At 44.1% G+C, this 12,383-nt stretch overlaps 1 protein-coding gene across 4 annotated transcripts; it reads left to right on the top strand.

Moving 5' to 3' along the window:
- The first annotated feature begins 4,820 nt into the window (after positions 1-4,820).
- On the top strand, positions 4,821-10,427 carry LOC124686174 (protein ENHANCED DISEASE RESISTANCE 2-like). Of its 4 annotated transcripts, XM_047220160.1 has the most exons (23): positions 4,821-4,855; positions 4,985-5,285; positions 5,647-5,721; positions 6,179-6,232; positions 6,321-6,386; positions 6,682-6,779; positions 6,852-6,907; positions 7,022-7,138; positions 7,212-7,252; positions 7,352-7,452; positions 7,525-7,620; positions 7,760-7,824; positions 7,920-7,991; positions 8,107-8,262; positions 8,364-8,590; positions 8,690-8,729; positions 8,822-8,967; positions 9,044-9,145; positions 9,369-9,413; positions 9,524-9,664; positions 9,750-9,845; positions 10,004-10,105; positions 10,248-10,427. In XM_047220160.1, exons 1-23 carry the CDS (start codon positions 4,821-4,823, stop codon positions 10,425-10,427), a joined length of 2,412 nt encoding a protein of 803 aa, XP_047076116.1. The 4 variants fall into 4 exon arrangements, with proteins under 4 accessions (XP_047076116.1, XP_047076117.1, XP_047076119.1 ...); XM_047220161.1 differs by lacking the exon at positions 4,821-4,855 and having other exon boundaries at positions 5,175-5,285; positions 6,213-6,272; XM_047220163.1 differs by lacking the exon at positions 4,821-4,855 and having other exon boundaries at positions 5,175-5,285; positions 6,685-6,779.
- Positions 10,428-12,383: the final 1,956 nt, after the last annotated feature.

Genomic DNA, 12,383 nt, shown 5'->3' with positions numbered 1-12,383 from the left:
AAAAATGTGTGCTATAGCCAATGAAAATAGGCAGAAAACATGCAAAAATACTAGTTTTGGCGATGCCACCCAAATCATATATGTGTGGTCACGATCGGTACAAATTGTCTCGGGAACCGAAAATTGTGCTCTATAGCCCACAAAAATGGGCAGAAAACATGAAAAAGCGAGTTTTGGCGATGCCCCTCAAACCATGTCTCGGTGGTCACGTTCGCTGGAAATTGTCTCGGGGAAAACATTTGTGCGATATAGCCAATGAAAATGGGCAAAAAACGTGAAAAAGTGAGTGTTGGGACATCCAGCTAACCTTGTATCGGTGGTCACCATCGCTGGAAATTGTCCCGAGAACTTATAAATGTGAGCTATAGCCCATGAAAATGGAGGCAGAGGGAACCGAAAAATGTGCTCTATATAGCTGATGAAAATGGGCAGAAAACATGCAAAAATACTACTTTTGGCAACGACATGCAAACCATATATCTATGATCACGATCGATAGAAATTGTCCCGGGGAAAAAACGACGCTATATAGCCCACGTAAATTGGCAAAAACATGAAAAGGACGAGTTTTGGCGACACCCGTGTATCCTTGTATCGGTGGTCACCATCGCTGGAAATCATCCCAAGAACTTAAAACTGTGAGCTATAGCCCACGAAAACGGTGTCATAAAACATGAAAAACATGAGTTTTCGTAAATTCTCTAAACCATGTATCGATGGTCACGGTCCTTGGAAATCGCCCCAGGAATCTAAAAATGTACGCTATAGCTCATGAAAATGTGCAGAAAGTGAGAAAAATATTGGTTTGGTGCCACCACTCAAAGCATACATGTGTGGTCATGATCAGTAGAAATTGTTTCAAAAACTAAAAATTGTGCTATATCCCACAAAAATGGGCACAAAACATGAAAAAGGCGAGTTGGGCGATGCCCCTCAAACCATGTATCAGTGGTCACGGTCGCTGGAAATTACCTCGGGGAAAACATTTGTGCGATATAGCCAATGAAAATGGGCAAAAAACGTGAAAAAGCGAGTGTTGGGACATCCAGCTAACCTGATGAAAATGTGTTCCATATTGCTGATGAAAATGGGTAGAAAACATGCAAAAATACTACTTTTGGCAATGCAATGCAAACCATATATCTATGATCACGATCGGTACAAATTGTCCTGGGGAAAAACTGCACTATATAGCCCACGTAAATTGGCAAAAACATGAAAAGGACGAGTTTTGGCGACACCCGTGTATCCTTGTATCGGTGGTCACCATCGCTGGAAATCGTCCCTACAACTTAAAATTGTTAGATATAGCCCATCAAAATGGAAGGAGAAAACATGAAAACACGAGTTTTCGTAAATTCTCTAAACCATGTATCGATGGTCACGGTCCTTGGATATCGCCCCAGGAATCTAAAAATGTACGCTATAGCTCATGAAAATGGGAAGAAAACATGAACAATACTAGTTTTGGTGACACCACTCAAAGAATATTTGTGTGGTCACGATCAGTAGAAATTGTGTCAAAAAAATTGCGCTATATCCCACAAAAATGGGCACAAAACATGAAAAAGGCGAGTTTCAGCGACATCCGGCTAACCTTGTATCGGTGGTAACCATCGCTAGAAATTGTCCCGTCGCTAGAAATTGTCCCGAGAACTTAAAAATGTGAGCTATAGCCCATAAAAATGGAGGCAGAAAACATGAAAACACGAGTTTTCGTGAAGCCTCTCAAAACATGTATCAGTTGTCACGGTCATTGGAAATCATCCTAGAAACCAAAAAATGTGTGCTATAGCTCATGAAAATGGGCAGAAAACATGCAAAAATACTCCTTTTGGCGATGCCACCATATATGTGTGGTCACGATTGGTACAAATTATCCCGAGAACCGAAAATTGTGCTCTATAGCCCACGAAAATGGGCAGAAAACATGAAAAAGCGAGTTTTTGCGATGCCCCTCAAACCATGTCTCGGTGGTCACGTTCGCTGGAAATTGTCTTGGGGACAAAAATTTGTGCGCTATACCCAATGAAAATGGGACGAAAACGTGAAAAAGGCGAGTTTTGGCGACATCCGGCTAAACTTGTATCGGTGGTCACCATCTGTAGAAATTGTCGCAGGAACTTAAAAATGTGAGCTATATCCCATGAAAATGGAGGCAGAAAACATGAAAAACACGAGTTTTCGTGAAGCCTCTCAAACCATGTATCGGTTGGCACGGTCGTTGAAAATTTTCCTAGAAACCGAAAAATGTGCTCTATATAGCTGATGAAAATGGGTAGAAAACATGCAAAAATACTACTTTTAGCAACGCCATGCAAACCATATATGTGTGGTCACCCCGGGGGAATCTGCAGATCAAGTTAAATAGGAGCACATCCCAACTTGTGATGTGGGGAATCCATCCCTGAATTCACCCAAGCCCCTCACCCTCACTCATATTCTTGGATTTTTGGCTATAGCCGTAAGGAAGTCAGAACCAACCTAGAAGGAAGGTAAAGGTGCCTATACTACGGAGAAGCGAACACCAAATCTTTTGGCAGCTACATGTACCAAATGTTTTGCCTTTATTTATTCTATTATTTTTATATAGATCAGCTGAAAACAAAACAAAAATACTACTACGTTCGGACAATGACCCACCTTTCTCTACTCAACCCTCCTCGCTCCCTGGGACAAATAATACTATTTATTAAGTGATAAACAACATAAACTAGTGATATTAACTAATCTTCTGGCCATGTCTGATTGGCATTCAAGTATGTCTTCCATTGCTTGAAAAGGCCTAGCATCGTAAGTAGCAATTGGCTATGTCCAAACTCAAACGTCGTATTTTATCTAAGCACAGGAGTCGTAATAAGGAAAGAAGACATAAGAATGGGAAGTATAGTATCCGCTAGTTATAACGTTGTATAAAGAGAGCTATTTCATGGATCTTGGTCACAATAAAAAGAATCCAATAATGATCCATGTTCAGTGCTGCAAAAGCAGCCCCCTACAATCTTTGGCTCCTAGAAGGGTCCCACCTGGCTCTGACCTGCGGGTCCATGCGTTCAGAATTGGCGGCAGCAGGACACTTGTGCTGGCACATGCGCAAAAAAATGGCATGGCAACTGACATGTGGAGCCCATGTTGGTGGTACTGACAGGTCTGGTCCACTTCGCATGCTGGGAGGCTGTCGGAACGAGCGGCCCCACGCAGGTGGGTCGTGTCGGTACCTGACATGCGGGCCCGAGTGCTGCAGGCCAGGTACATGTGTGCAAACAGTGGTTGTCTCCCTTTACAAATATGGATCCAAGTGTTGCAGGCCTTGGACTGTTGTGCGAGCAGACAGAAAAATACGTGAACAGAAGCGTGCAGAGTGTGTCCACCGGCCTGAAGCCCACTTGTTGTGACGCCCCCTGCTGACTCCGCAATTCGGGCCGACCACCACCCGCGACGCTCATTTCTGCATAATCGTTAATGTTTCGACCTCGCCCGTCACTAATTTTCGGGCCGAGCGGCCCAAATCGCCATCTGTGACGCGAAAACCCCGTATCGTCATAGAAAAAGACAATCGCTGACGGATTTGTCAAACGTCAGTACCAAACCGTCATTGAAGACCCATATGTTACTAGTGTGTAGGTGGCAGAGTGTTCTTTCTTGGCAGTGAAGAGGCAAAGGTTAGTTGAAGCCACTAGGTTAGGTTTGCATGTTCTTTTATCGTTGTGAAGAAGGCGAGGTGCACAGTCCCATAGTTTGGTTGACTGGATGTTCTTTCTTGACAGCGAAGAAGGCAATGGTCATGGCAACCGCTAGTTAGGTTCCCTCATTTTGCAATATTTTAAATTTATATATGTCTCAAAACATATGCAATATGTGTTTATCTGTCAATGAAATGAAAAAAATGCCTACAAAATGTGAAATGCATTCGGCCGCTGGGAGCACCCTCAGATGCAAACGGTCAATTGAGTCAAGGAGCCCAATTTCGTGTCCACAATCCAACACAAACGGAAAAAAGCGGTCATTTTTTATGACCGAAATGCGCTAGCCGCTGGAAATACCCTTATATTACACTAACCGGAGGGCAGCCGCCTACTACGCATCCACCATATAAGTGAGCAGGTAAGGAGAAAGGGAGGGGCGAAGGCAGGAAAAAAGTTCATTGGTGTCATTCTTCTTAATCTACCGGTGTCATTTTGTATTTTGAAGAGCATTGCTTCATTTACAAAGTGGTTTGTACAAACTCATTAGTGTCATTTGACACCAAGCAATACATGCTAGCTCGGCCGGCCGGTCCTTCTTCTTGGTAAAAGACGTCCTTAAATGGGGCGTACTCGAAAAGAATATTAACACCTATGATATCAAACAAAATAATGGTGAATCTATCATGAAATACATTCATATATTTATTGTTTGGATATCATGGATGTTGGTTGTTTTTCTATGAACATGATTAAAGTTAAATACTAAATAAACTTGGCTTGAAACAAGGATTAGGTAGCCTTGTACTTGTACTTGTACTTGTTATATAGAGATAGAGACACACATAAAACAGAAACAAGTTTTTTGAATGAATGAAGAAAGTAAAACCAAGTTCCACTTGTCCCTCCTCTCCTGTCGTCTCTCCATCACCACAACGGGCAAACCCAACCGCGCGCGGGTCTCTCGCCCAGCCACCCCTCTTCCCTTCCTCCCCCGTCGCCGCGCGCGCTCCTCCCATTCCCTCCACCCATTCATTGATCCACCTTCACTCCCGCGTGCGCCCATGGATTCCAACCCCAGTTGACCCCGCCCACCGACGTGCTCCGCCGCGATCCATCCGTCCCGGTGCCGCGACAATGCTCAGCTCGTCGGCCTCGAGGCGGGACGCCACCGCCACCGCTACCGCGGCCGCGGCGGCGGCAGCCGCGGCCGCCTCCTCCACCACCTCATCCACAACCGCCAAGACCGCCGATCAGCCGCTCCCCACCAAGACCTTCGCGCAGAGGGCGGGCGACGCCCTGGCGGCGGCCGCGTCCCGGAGCGGCGAGCTCACCAAGAACGCTACCATGGCCGTGTCCCGGAGCGGCGAGCTTACCAAGAACGCCACCATGGCCGCCGTCAGGGAGGCCGCGGCCGCGAGCACCACCAAGGCGGACGCTTTGGCTGCCGTCCGGGAGGCCGCCGCCAACGCGGTGCAGCACGAGGGGTGGATGGTGCGCTACGGGCGCAGGAAGATCGGAAGGTCGTTTTTTCATACCAGGTACTTCGTGCTCGAGAGCAAGCTGCTGGCCTACTACAAGAAGAAACCCAAGGACAGCGTGGTACGTATATCATTCATTCCGTCAAATGCTGCAGAAAGTTTGAAATCTATGAGAAATTTTGGTTTGCTGCTATGGTTTGATCGACATAGTGTTGTGTATTTTTCCCAAGGGACACACTGTTGTGTTGGATCATGCAAACTTGAATTTTGCTGCCCAAATTGCAATTCTTGTGGATGCCAACCTGATAATTTCATTGTGCTCCTCCCACACAAAAGAAATTGTTTTTTTTATCTGCATTCATGTTATTTCTGATAAAAATGATGAGGTTATCAGTCATAATGAGATTCCAAGAATTGACAATGCCTGAATTTCAATGGGACACACGATTTTATAGGTCTTCTTAAGAAATCTGTACATGCAGGTGCCGCTAAAGTCGCTGCTAATCGACGGTAATTGCAGGGTGGAGGATAGAGGACTGAAAACCCATCATGGGCAAGTGAGTCTACTCTTATCCCCTTTTCCGACAACACAATTTTCCTTGCTGCTCCTTTTCAATATCTATTTTTTGGATTTCTTAATGTTCCTTGGTGTCCAACTGTACATGTTACTGCATCCTACGGCAAGAATCCTAATAGATGTTTTTTTCTTTATATGAAATGATAATTTCTTGATTTATCGGGAGTTCGATCCAGATTTGTCATCATTTTTATTATGACAGTGTTCATTTCATTCCGACATTTCTAAATAATACTTCAGCTTATTTATTCAAGTGTTCACCGCTTCAGAAATATTAAAATGTTCATTTTATTTTGGGAAAATGAATAGCTAATTTTTATAATGTTATATATAGCTTATTTATGCACAGTCTAAAATCATAAATGTAATGTTCTTGCTTTTTTACATTTGCTCATATTGGCTTTTTTGTTCCCATCTCTCCTTTCAATCTTTGGCAGATGATTTATGTTCTGTGCGTTTACAACAAAAAAGAAAAGGAGCACCAAATCACGGTATGTTCTTAAGTTGAGATCCTTTCAACAGTATCACTTTGTTCTCCGTTTCATTGAGATTTATGTCATAACTAAATTCAATTCTCAGATGGGTGCATATGATATTGAAGATGCGCTGGCTTGGAAAAAGAAGATAGAGCAGATCATCGATCAGGTGCAGTAAGGTTTCGTTTGAATGGAACTTGTACAATAGTAAACACAACCAAGTAACAGATCTAAAAAGTGCTCAAATTTATGATGCATTTGTTTCACATTTATTTCCATGTTTGATCGTGAAATAATCGTATTATTTGACAATTAAATAATAGGAAAGTATTGATATACCAATAAATCCTAGTGGGTGGACTAGCTGAAATAATCTGGATTATGTATTGAATTTCATAAAAAGTAATGGCAAATTCTCCATGTTGTTTTTTGTCAAATGTCACATATGTACCTTCTTGCAGCAGCAGGACACTATGACAGCTAAAAACCGCAAGGCCTTTGCTTCAATGGACTTCGATGCGGAACTTGGAGGGCAGTTTTCATTCTCAGATCACGACAGCGCGTATGTGACATTCCATCTTTTAGCTTATACCTAGTTATTTCTCTGAATTAACTAGAAATTTAACAACTGCAGGGCTGAAGACGAAGAGGAGAGGCCCACTTTGACTCGTAGGACAACCATAGGAAATGGTAAGAAGTTACATCGACTACCTGAGTAAGGCAGAGCACTGATTCACAAGTTGCATTTTCATCCTTGCATGCTACAGAAATTCTCCATGTCTTACCATGTCTTCCTGGTGCTAGGTCCCCCTGAATCGATACATGACTGGACAAATGAACCTGATATTGGTTTGTCAAGTCAGAGCGACCCCGCTCAATCTTTCTCGAAGAAGAATTGGCGGCTACTTAGATGCCAAAATGGCAAGTCTAAGTTCCTTCTCCTTATGTCATGTACCCCTGTATGTGGAGTTTCTTACTTCTGTGTCATTGGCAGGACTTCGCATCTTCGAAGAACTTCTGGAAGTCGATTACCTTGTATGTCCTGGCTGCAATCTTAACTGTTGGAGAGTTACTGGATAATGCCTGAAATTTTGAATCTGACAATCACTTATACCTTTTTTTTGCCCCGTGTAGGCACGAAGCTGTAGCCGAGCTATGAGGGCTGTCGGCGTAGTGGAAGCCACATGCGAAGCCATTTTTGGGCTGGTGATGAGCATGGACGTAACGAGATATGAGTAAGCGTCTGGCCTTTTAACTCTGTTTTGTTCCAAATACCAATGTTGAGGCTGACATATTCTCTATCATAGGTGGGACTGTAGCTTTCGCTATGGCAGTTTAGTCGAAGAGGTTGATGGCCACACCGCGATACTCTATCACAAGTTGCAGCTGCACTGGTGTCCAATGTAACCACATTCTCACATGTCAACAAGTTCTTACTGTCCGTAATACATTTCTAGCATGTCAAAAACATCCTACTGGTAGCGTTTTTTATTGTCTGTCGGACTGAAACTTCTCATTATTCCATCCTACATGAACATGCAGGTTTGTCTGGCCTAGGGATCTTTGCTACGTCCGTTACTGGCGGCGCAATGATGATGGAAGCTATGGTAAATTCTTGAATTTTTCATGTTCCTGCCCCGTCACCTTTGCTGTTTGTAGCATCTTCTGATCAACAATGTATGTTTTGGTTTTACACGTACAGTTGTGCTGTTTCGATCTATCGAACATCCAAACTGTGGCCGCCAACGAGGATATGTAAGGGCTTTTATCGAAAGTATGTCTACTTCTAACCACCTGATATCCTTGATTTACCTAAAAGGACGAGATGCTTCAAATAAACAAAATTAACTTGAGTTCCTTTTCATTTTCTGAACTTCCTACTAGTTCAGGCGGAGGGTTCAAGATTTCTCCTCTCAAGTGTCGCAATGGACGACCACGCACCCAAGTTCAACACCTTATGCAGATTGATCTGAAAGGATGGTTCCTCAACTACTCTCCTTCCTTTCAGTATCATTCTTTGCTGCAGATACAGAACTGTGTCGCTGGTACTAAATAGCTTTTCCCTTATGGCCTAACTGTTGTCAACTTGAACATATTTCACCAATTCATTGCGGTACTTATGGCTCTAATTTACACTTGCCGCCAGGGCTGCGTGAATACTTCTCACAGACAGATGAATGCCATATAACTCCAAGGATTCCTGTGATGGAAAACATGGTTGATCCATCAATGCCGAAAGACCAGAGGCGCCAAGAAATTGAAGCCAAGATTAAAGCAGCACATGGAGGGCAAAAAGATAATAAAAGCATGTCAATTATCGATGAAGAGTCAGATGAGGATGAGGACTATCAAGTTCCGGAAGCTAATATAGAGGTTACATATCCTGAGAACAACCTGTTCATGATGAATTTACCTCGTACAAGTAGTACATGTTTTCTCTTCATATAAACCTTTATCAAAATTATTGTACAGGAAGACTCCAACAAATCTGACAATGATGCTAAGCATACAGGTTTGGTTCCCTCTAATAAATCATGTCTGCTGTAAGTTCTCAGGATAGATGTTATTTATTGTTGTCTAATGGTGATAGCTTTGCCGTGGCAGAAGAACCTCCAGAAAAAATTGATTTGTCTTGCTTTTCGGGCATCCTTCATCGTGACACGGACGAGAAAAGCCGCAACTGTTGGACAGTACCCGACAGCACACTCTTTAAAGTTCGCAGCAAGAACTTCCCTACTGATAAATCAAAGGTCTAAGATCTTCCAGTTTATGCACTATAAAGCATATAAGATACAGAACTTCAACACACTCACATTAAGTTTACAGATACCTGCACCAAGTTATCTCATGGAGCTTGCGGCGATTGACTGGTTTAAGGACACCAAGCGTATGGATAATGTCGGTAGGCAGAAAGGTTGTGTTGCTCAGGTAAACATGATAATTTACCAGAAAATTTCTTAGCGCTTATATTATTCTTGTATCTTGCATTTCGTTTTTATAATTCTTATTTTCAAAATATCTCATTAACATCTTGAATCTGACTATCAGAAGAAAACCGTTTGGAACTTCCTGCTTGTTTCTATGTGAAGTGAAAAATAATAAAACTGAGTCTTTGTCTATACTTTCATTGGTCATGTTACTGGCTCTGTAGGTTGCTGCTGAGAAAGGGATGCACACATTTGTTGCCAACATACAGGTGAGTTATTCTAAACAGACTTTATTTTAATATGGTTCATGTGTTTGAACACTTCTATCAAACTTTCTCCGAAAGCAAACATTTTTTGTGAAGTTAATATCCTATTGCAGATTCCTGGATCAACTCATTACAGCATAGTGATGTACTTCGTCACAAGTACCTTGAAAAAAGGATCATTGCTGCAACGTTTCTTCGATGGCGACGATGAATTCCGCAATAGCAGACTGAAGCTTATACCAGCCGTTCCGAAGGTCTGTTTTTCCAAACAAAACAAGCAGGCTGCAAATATTTTTTGTAAACTTAAGCTTCGCTTTGACCCAACAAACAAAAAATCAGGGCTCTTGGATAGTGCGGCAGAGTGTCGGAAGTACCCCTTGTTTACTGGGAAAGGCCGTCGATTGCAGCTACGTGCGTGGTTCGGGGTACTTGGAAGTAAGTCATGTGGTATTATATTATCTGTCATTCACAGCAGTAGTTTGACCTGCAGAGTTTTGGTCCACAACATCGACTACCAACGGAAGTTCATCATCATCATTATTATTTTCCATTTGATAAGACAACGCGTGTTGATGGATCGGTTGTTTCTGCAGGTCGATGTTGACATCGGTTCTTCTGCCGTAGCCAATGGGGTTTTGGGCTTGGTATTTGGTGTAGTCACAACATTAGTAGTTGACATGGCCTTCCTAATACAGGTAAGTGGGCACACATGTCTACTGAACTTCTGTTTCCTCTGAAAACGAAGAATACTGCACAATCTTGCGATGCTAATGTTGAAGAAAAGAAAATAAAAGCATACCTTGATATCAGTGTTTGCATTGGGAATCATGTGTGCAGGCAAACACGTACGACGAGCTCCCTGAGCAAGTCATTGGTGCGGCTCGGCTGGCTCACGTCGAACCGGCGGCAGCAATAGTTCCCGACCTTGACAATAATAGTGACAGTAAAGATAGCAGCAACGACGACAATAACAACAACACTTCCTCGGAGGACGACTCGTCCAAGAAAACTAACTGATTTTTCTCCGCACACAGATTATTTAATTCCTTTTCTCCTTTTTATCCTCTTCCATTAGTCACTCAAGCACTGCATCAGCTTGCAGTCTGGTCTTGAGTTTAGAACTTGATACCGTATTTATTTTCCCCTTTCTCTTTCTTGTCATTACAATTCATTTTTTTGTCACTTCAATTTTGGTTTCGGGAAGCAAATTGGATGTAGATTACGTGCTCGCAGAATCCCAAAAGATGAATACGCTTCACTGAATTACACAATATATATTTATTACCATATATGACCAGAAGTTGTTGTTTAACTCTGTATGGTAGGATATTATTGGTACTTTTGTATATGTTGTTCTGAGAGCAGACATGCCATTTTGCTGTCTGTCAAAAATATACTTTAAATTTCTCGCCCTTTCTAATTAATCTTCAATTGAACAGATGATGGTTAGCTCTAGCAAATTAGAAGCCAACACTTTAGTCTGACAGTGCGAGGGAAGGGTCCGATGATATCCAGCCCTCAGACCGCGAACGACAACGAAAGGGGATGGTTTGAAGCGCCTGAGCCAGCAGGAAGATGTTTTTGGCGTGGAATTGACAAGCGTCGCAGTTCTGACCAGGCCCTCTGTCTCGCTGGTGCCTGAATGATCCATCAAAGTACATGACCCAGTCGTCCGAATCGGCATTCCCGGGGAGGTCGGTCGGTTGGCCCTCCTCTTCCTCCACCAGAGTTGTGGGTGTCCACTCGGCGACGAAGTCGGTAAGGGCACCACTCTTGATGGTGTTGGTGCTGGTGATGTGCAGGCCAAAACCCGCAGCTCCCTGGCCCATTCCACAATGGTCTTGCGGTTCCGAAGCACGCGCTCGAGCGAGAACTTGGTCACCACGGTAGTGCGGTGCGCCTCAAAGTAGTGACACAACTTCCGTGAGGCAAATAGAACCCCAAGTAGGAGTTTCTGATAGTGGGTGTAGCGTTCCCGGGCGTCTCGCATCACCGCGCTAATGAAGTAAAAGGGGCGCTGGGCGAGGCATCCTTTTCCCAGCGCGGTCGACGACTCCTTGTCGGTCGACACGAGACCTTCTCGGAGGGTCAGCTTGCGTCCATGGAGACCACTCCCCCTAGAGGCGGGGACTCCATCTCACAGGAATCTCTAGCAGGTGACTCCTCGGTTGCCTCTGAGCCATCCTCCTCCCGTTCCACCACCAGCACATCGCTCACGACCTGGGTCGCCAGGGCACCATGAATCATGAAAGGAAACATGCATACTAAACTGAGAAGTGATTTGTCTCTTCTTTTGATAATTGGAAAATGCATTCTCTCTCCTCTTGATATTTAAATAGTAAATTCTCTCTTCTCATACACCTATGATGCAATCTGGCACCCATGATGTAATTGTATGGTCAAGATGCATGGTGCTCCAATTGAGTTTCCTATTTAGGTAAATTAACTAGTGCACCATTGTGTTGGGCATCACGAATCATAAAAGGAAACATGTATACTAAACTAGGAAGTGATTTGTCTCTTCTTTTGATAATTGAAAGTGCATTCTCTCTTCTCTTGATATTTTGAAAGTAAATTCTCTCTCCGCGTACACCACCTATGATGCAATCTGACACTCACTACGGGAGAAACTCCATGTGCCGACGGCCAGCCCATGTGCCGACGGCCAAATGTCGGGGCCGTCGGCACAGAGGCCCTCGTCGACCGGCGACGGAGCTGACCGTCGGCGTACGTTCACCGTCGGCACACAGCTGTCTACACCGACGGTCACCGTCGGCGCAACCCGGACCGTCGGCACAGAAACTTGGCGCCCGAAGGTCACCGTCGGCACAGCCACGGCCGTCGGCAGACGAGCAGACAGGCGGGCCCAGCCGTTAGGCTGTCACGGCGCCGTCTATAGTGTGCCGACGGTAGCCCACGGCGCAACGGCGGCCGTCGGCACAGGGACTGAAAACTGGGTCCCGCCTTCTGCTG

The sequence above is a fragment of the Lolium rigidum genome, chromosome 2 (assembly GCF_022539505.1).
Source record: "Lolium rigidum isolate FL_2022 chromosome 2, APGP_CSIRO_Lrig_0.1, whole genome shotgun sequence".
Classification (NCBI taxonomy): domain Eukaryota; kingdom Viridiplantae; phylum Streptophyta; class Magnoliopsida; order Poales; family Poaceae; genus Lolium; species Lolium rigidum.
The sequence above is the reverse complement of the archived record's forward strand: the minus strand, read 5'-3'. Positions and strand labels throughout refer to the sequence as shown.

What these genes read in the sequence shown, in the direction of transcription:
- LOC124686174 (XM_047220160.1), top strand. Translation starts at nt 4,821, where the DNA reads ATGCTCAGCTCGTCGGCCTCGAGGCGGGACGCCAC. An exon ending in TGAAAACCCATCATGGGCAA is followed by an intron (nt 5,722 to 6,178) that starts GTGAGTCTACTC and finishes AATCTTTGGCAG; the next exon opens with ATGATTTATGTTCTGTGCGT. An exon ending in TGTAAGGGCTTTTATCGAAA is followed by an intron (nt 7,992 to 8,106) that starts GTATGTCTACTT and finishes CTACTAGTTCAG; the next exon opens with GCGGAGGGTTCAAGATTTCT.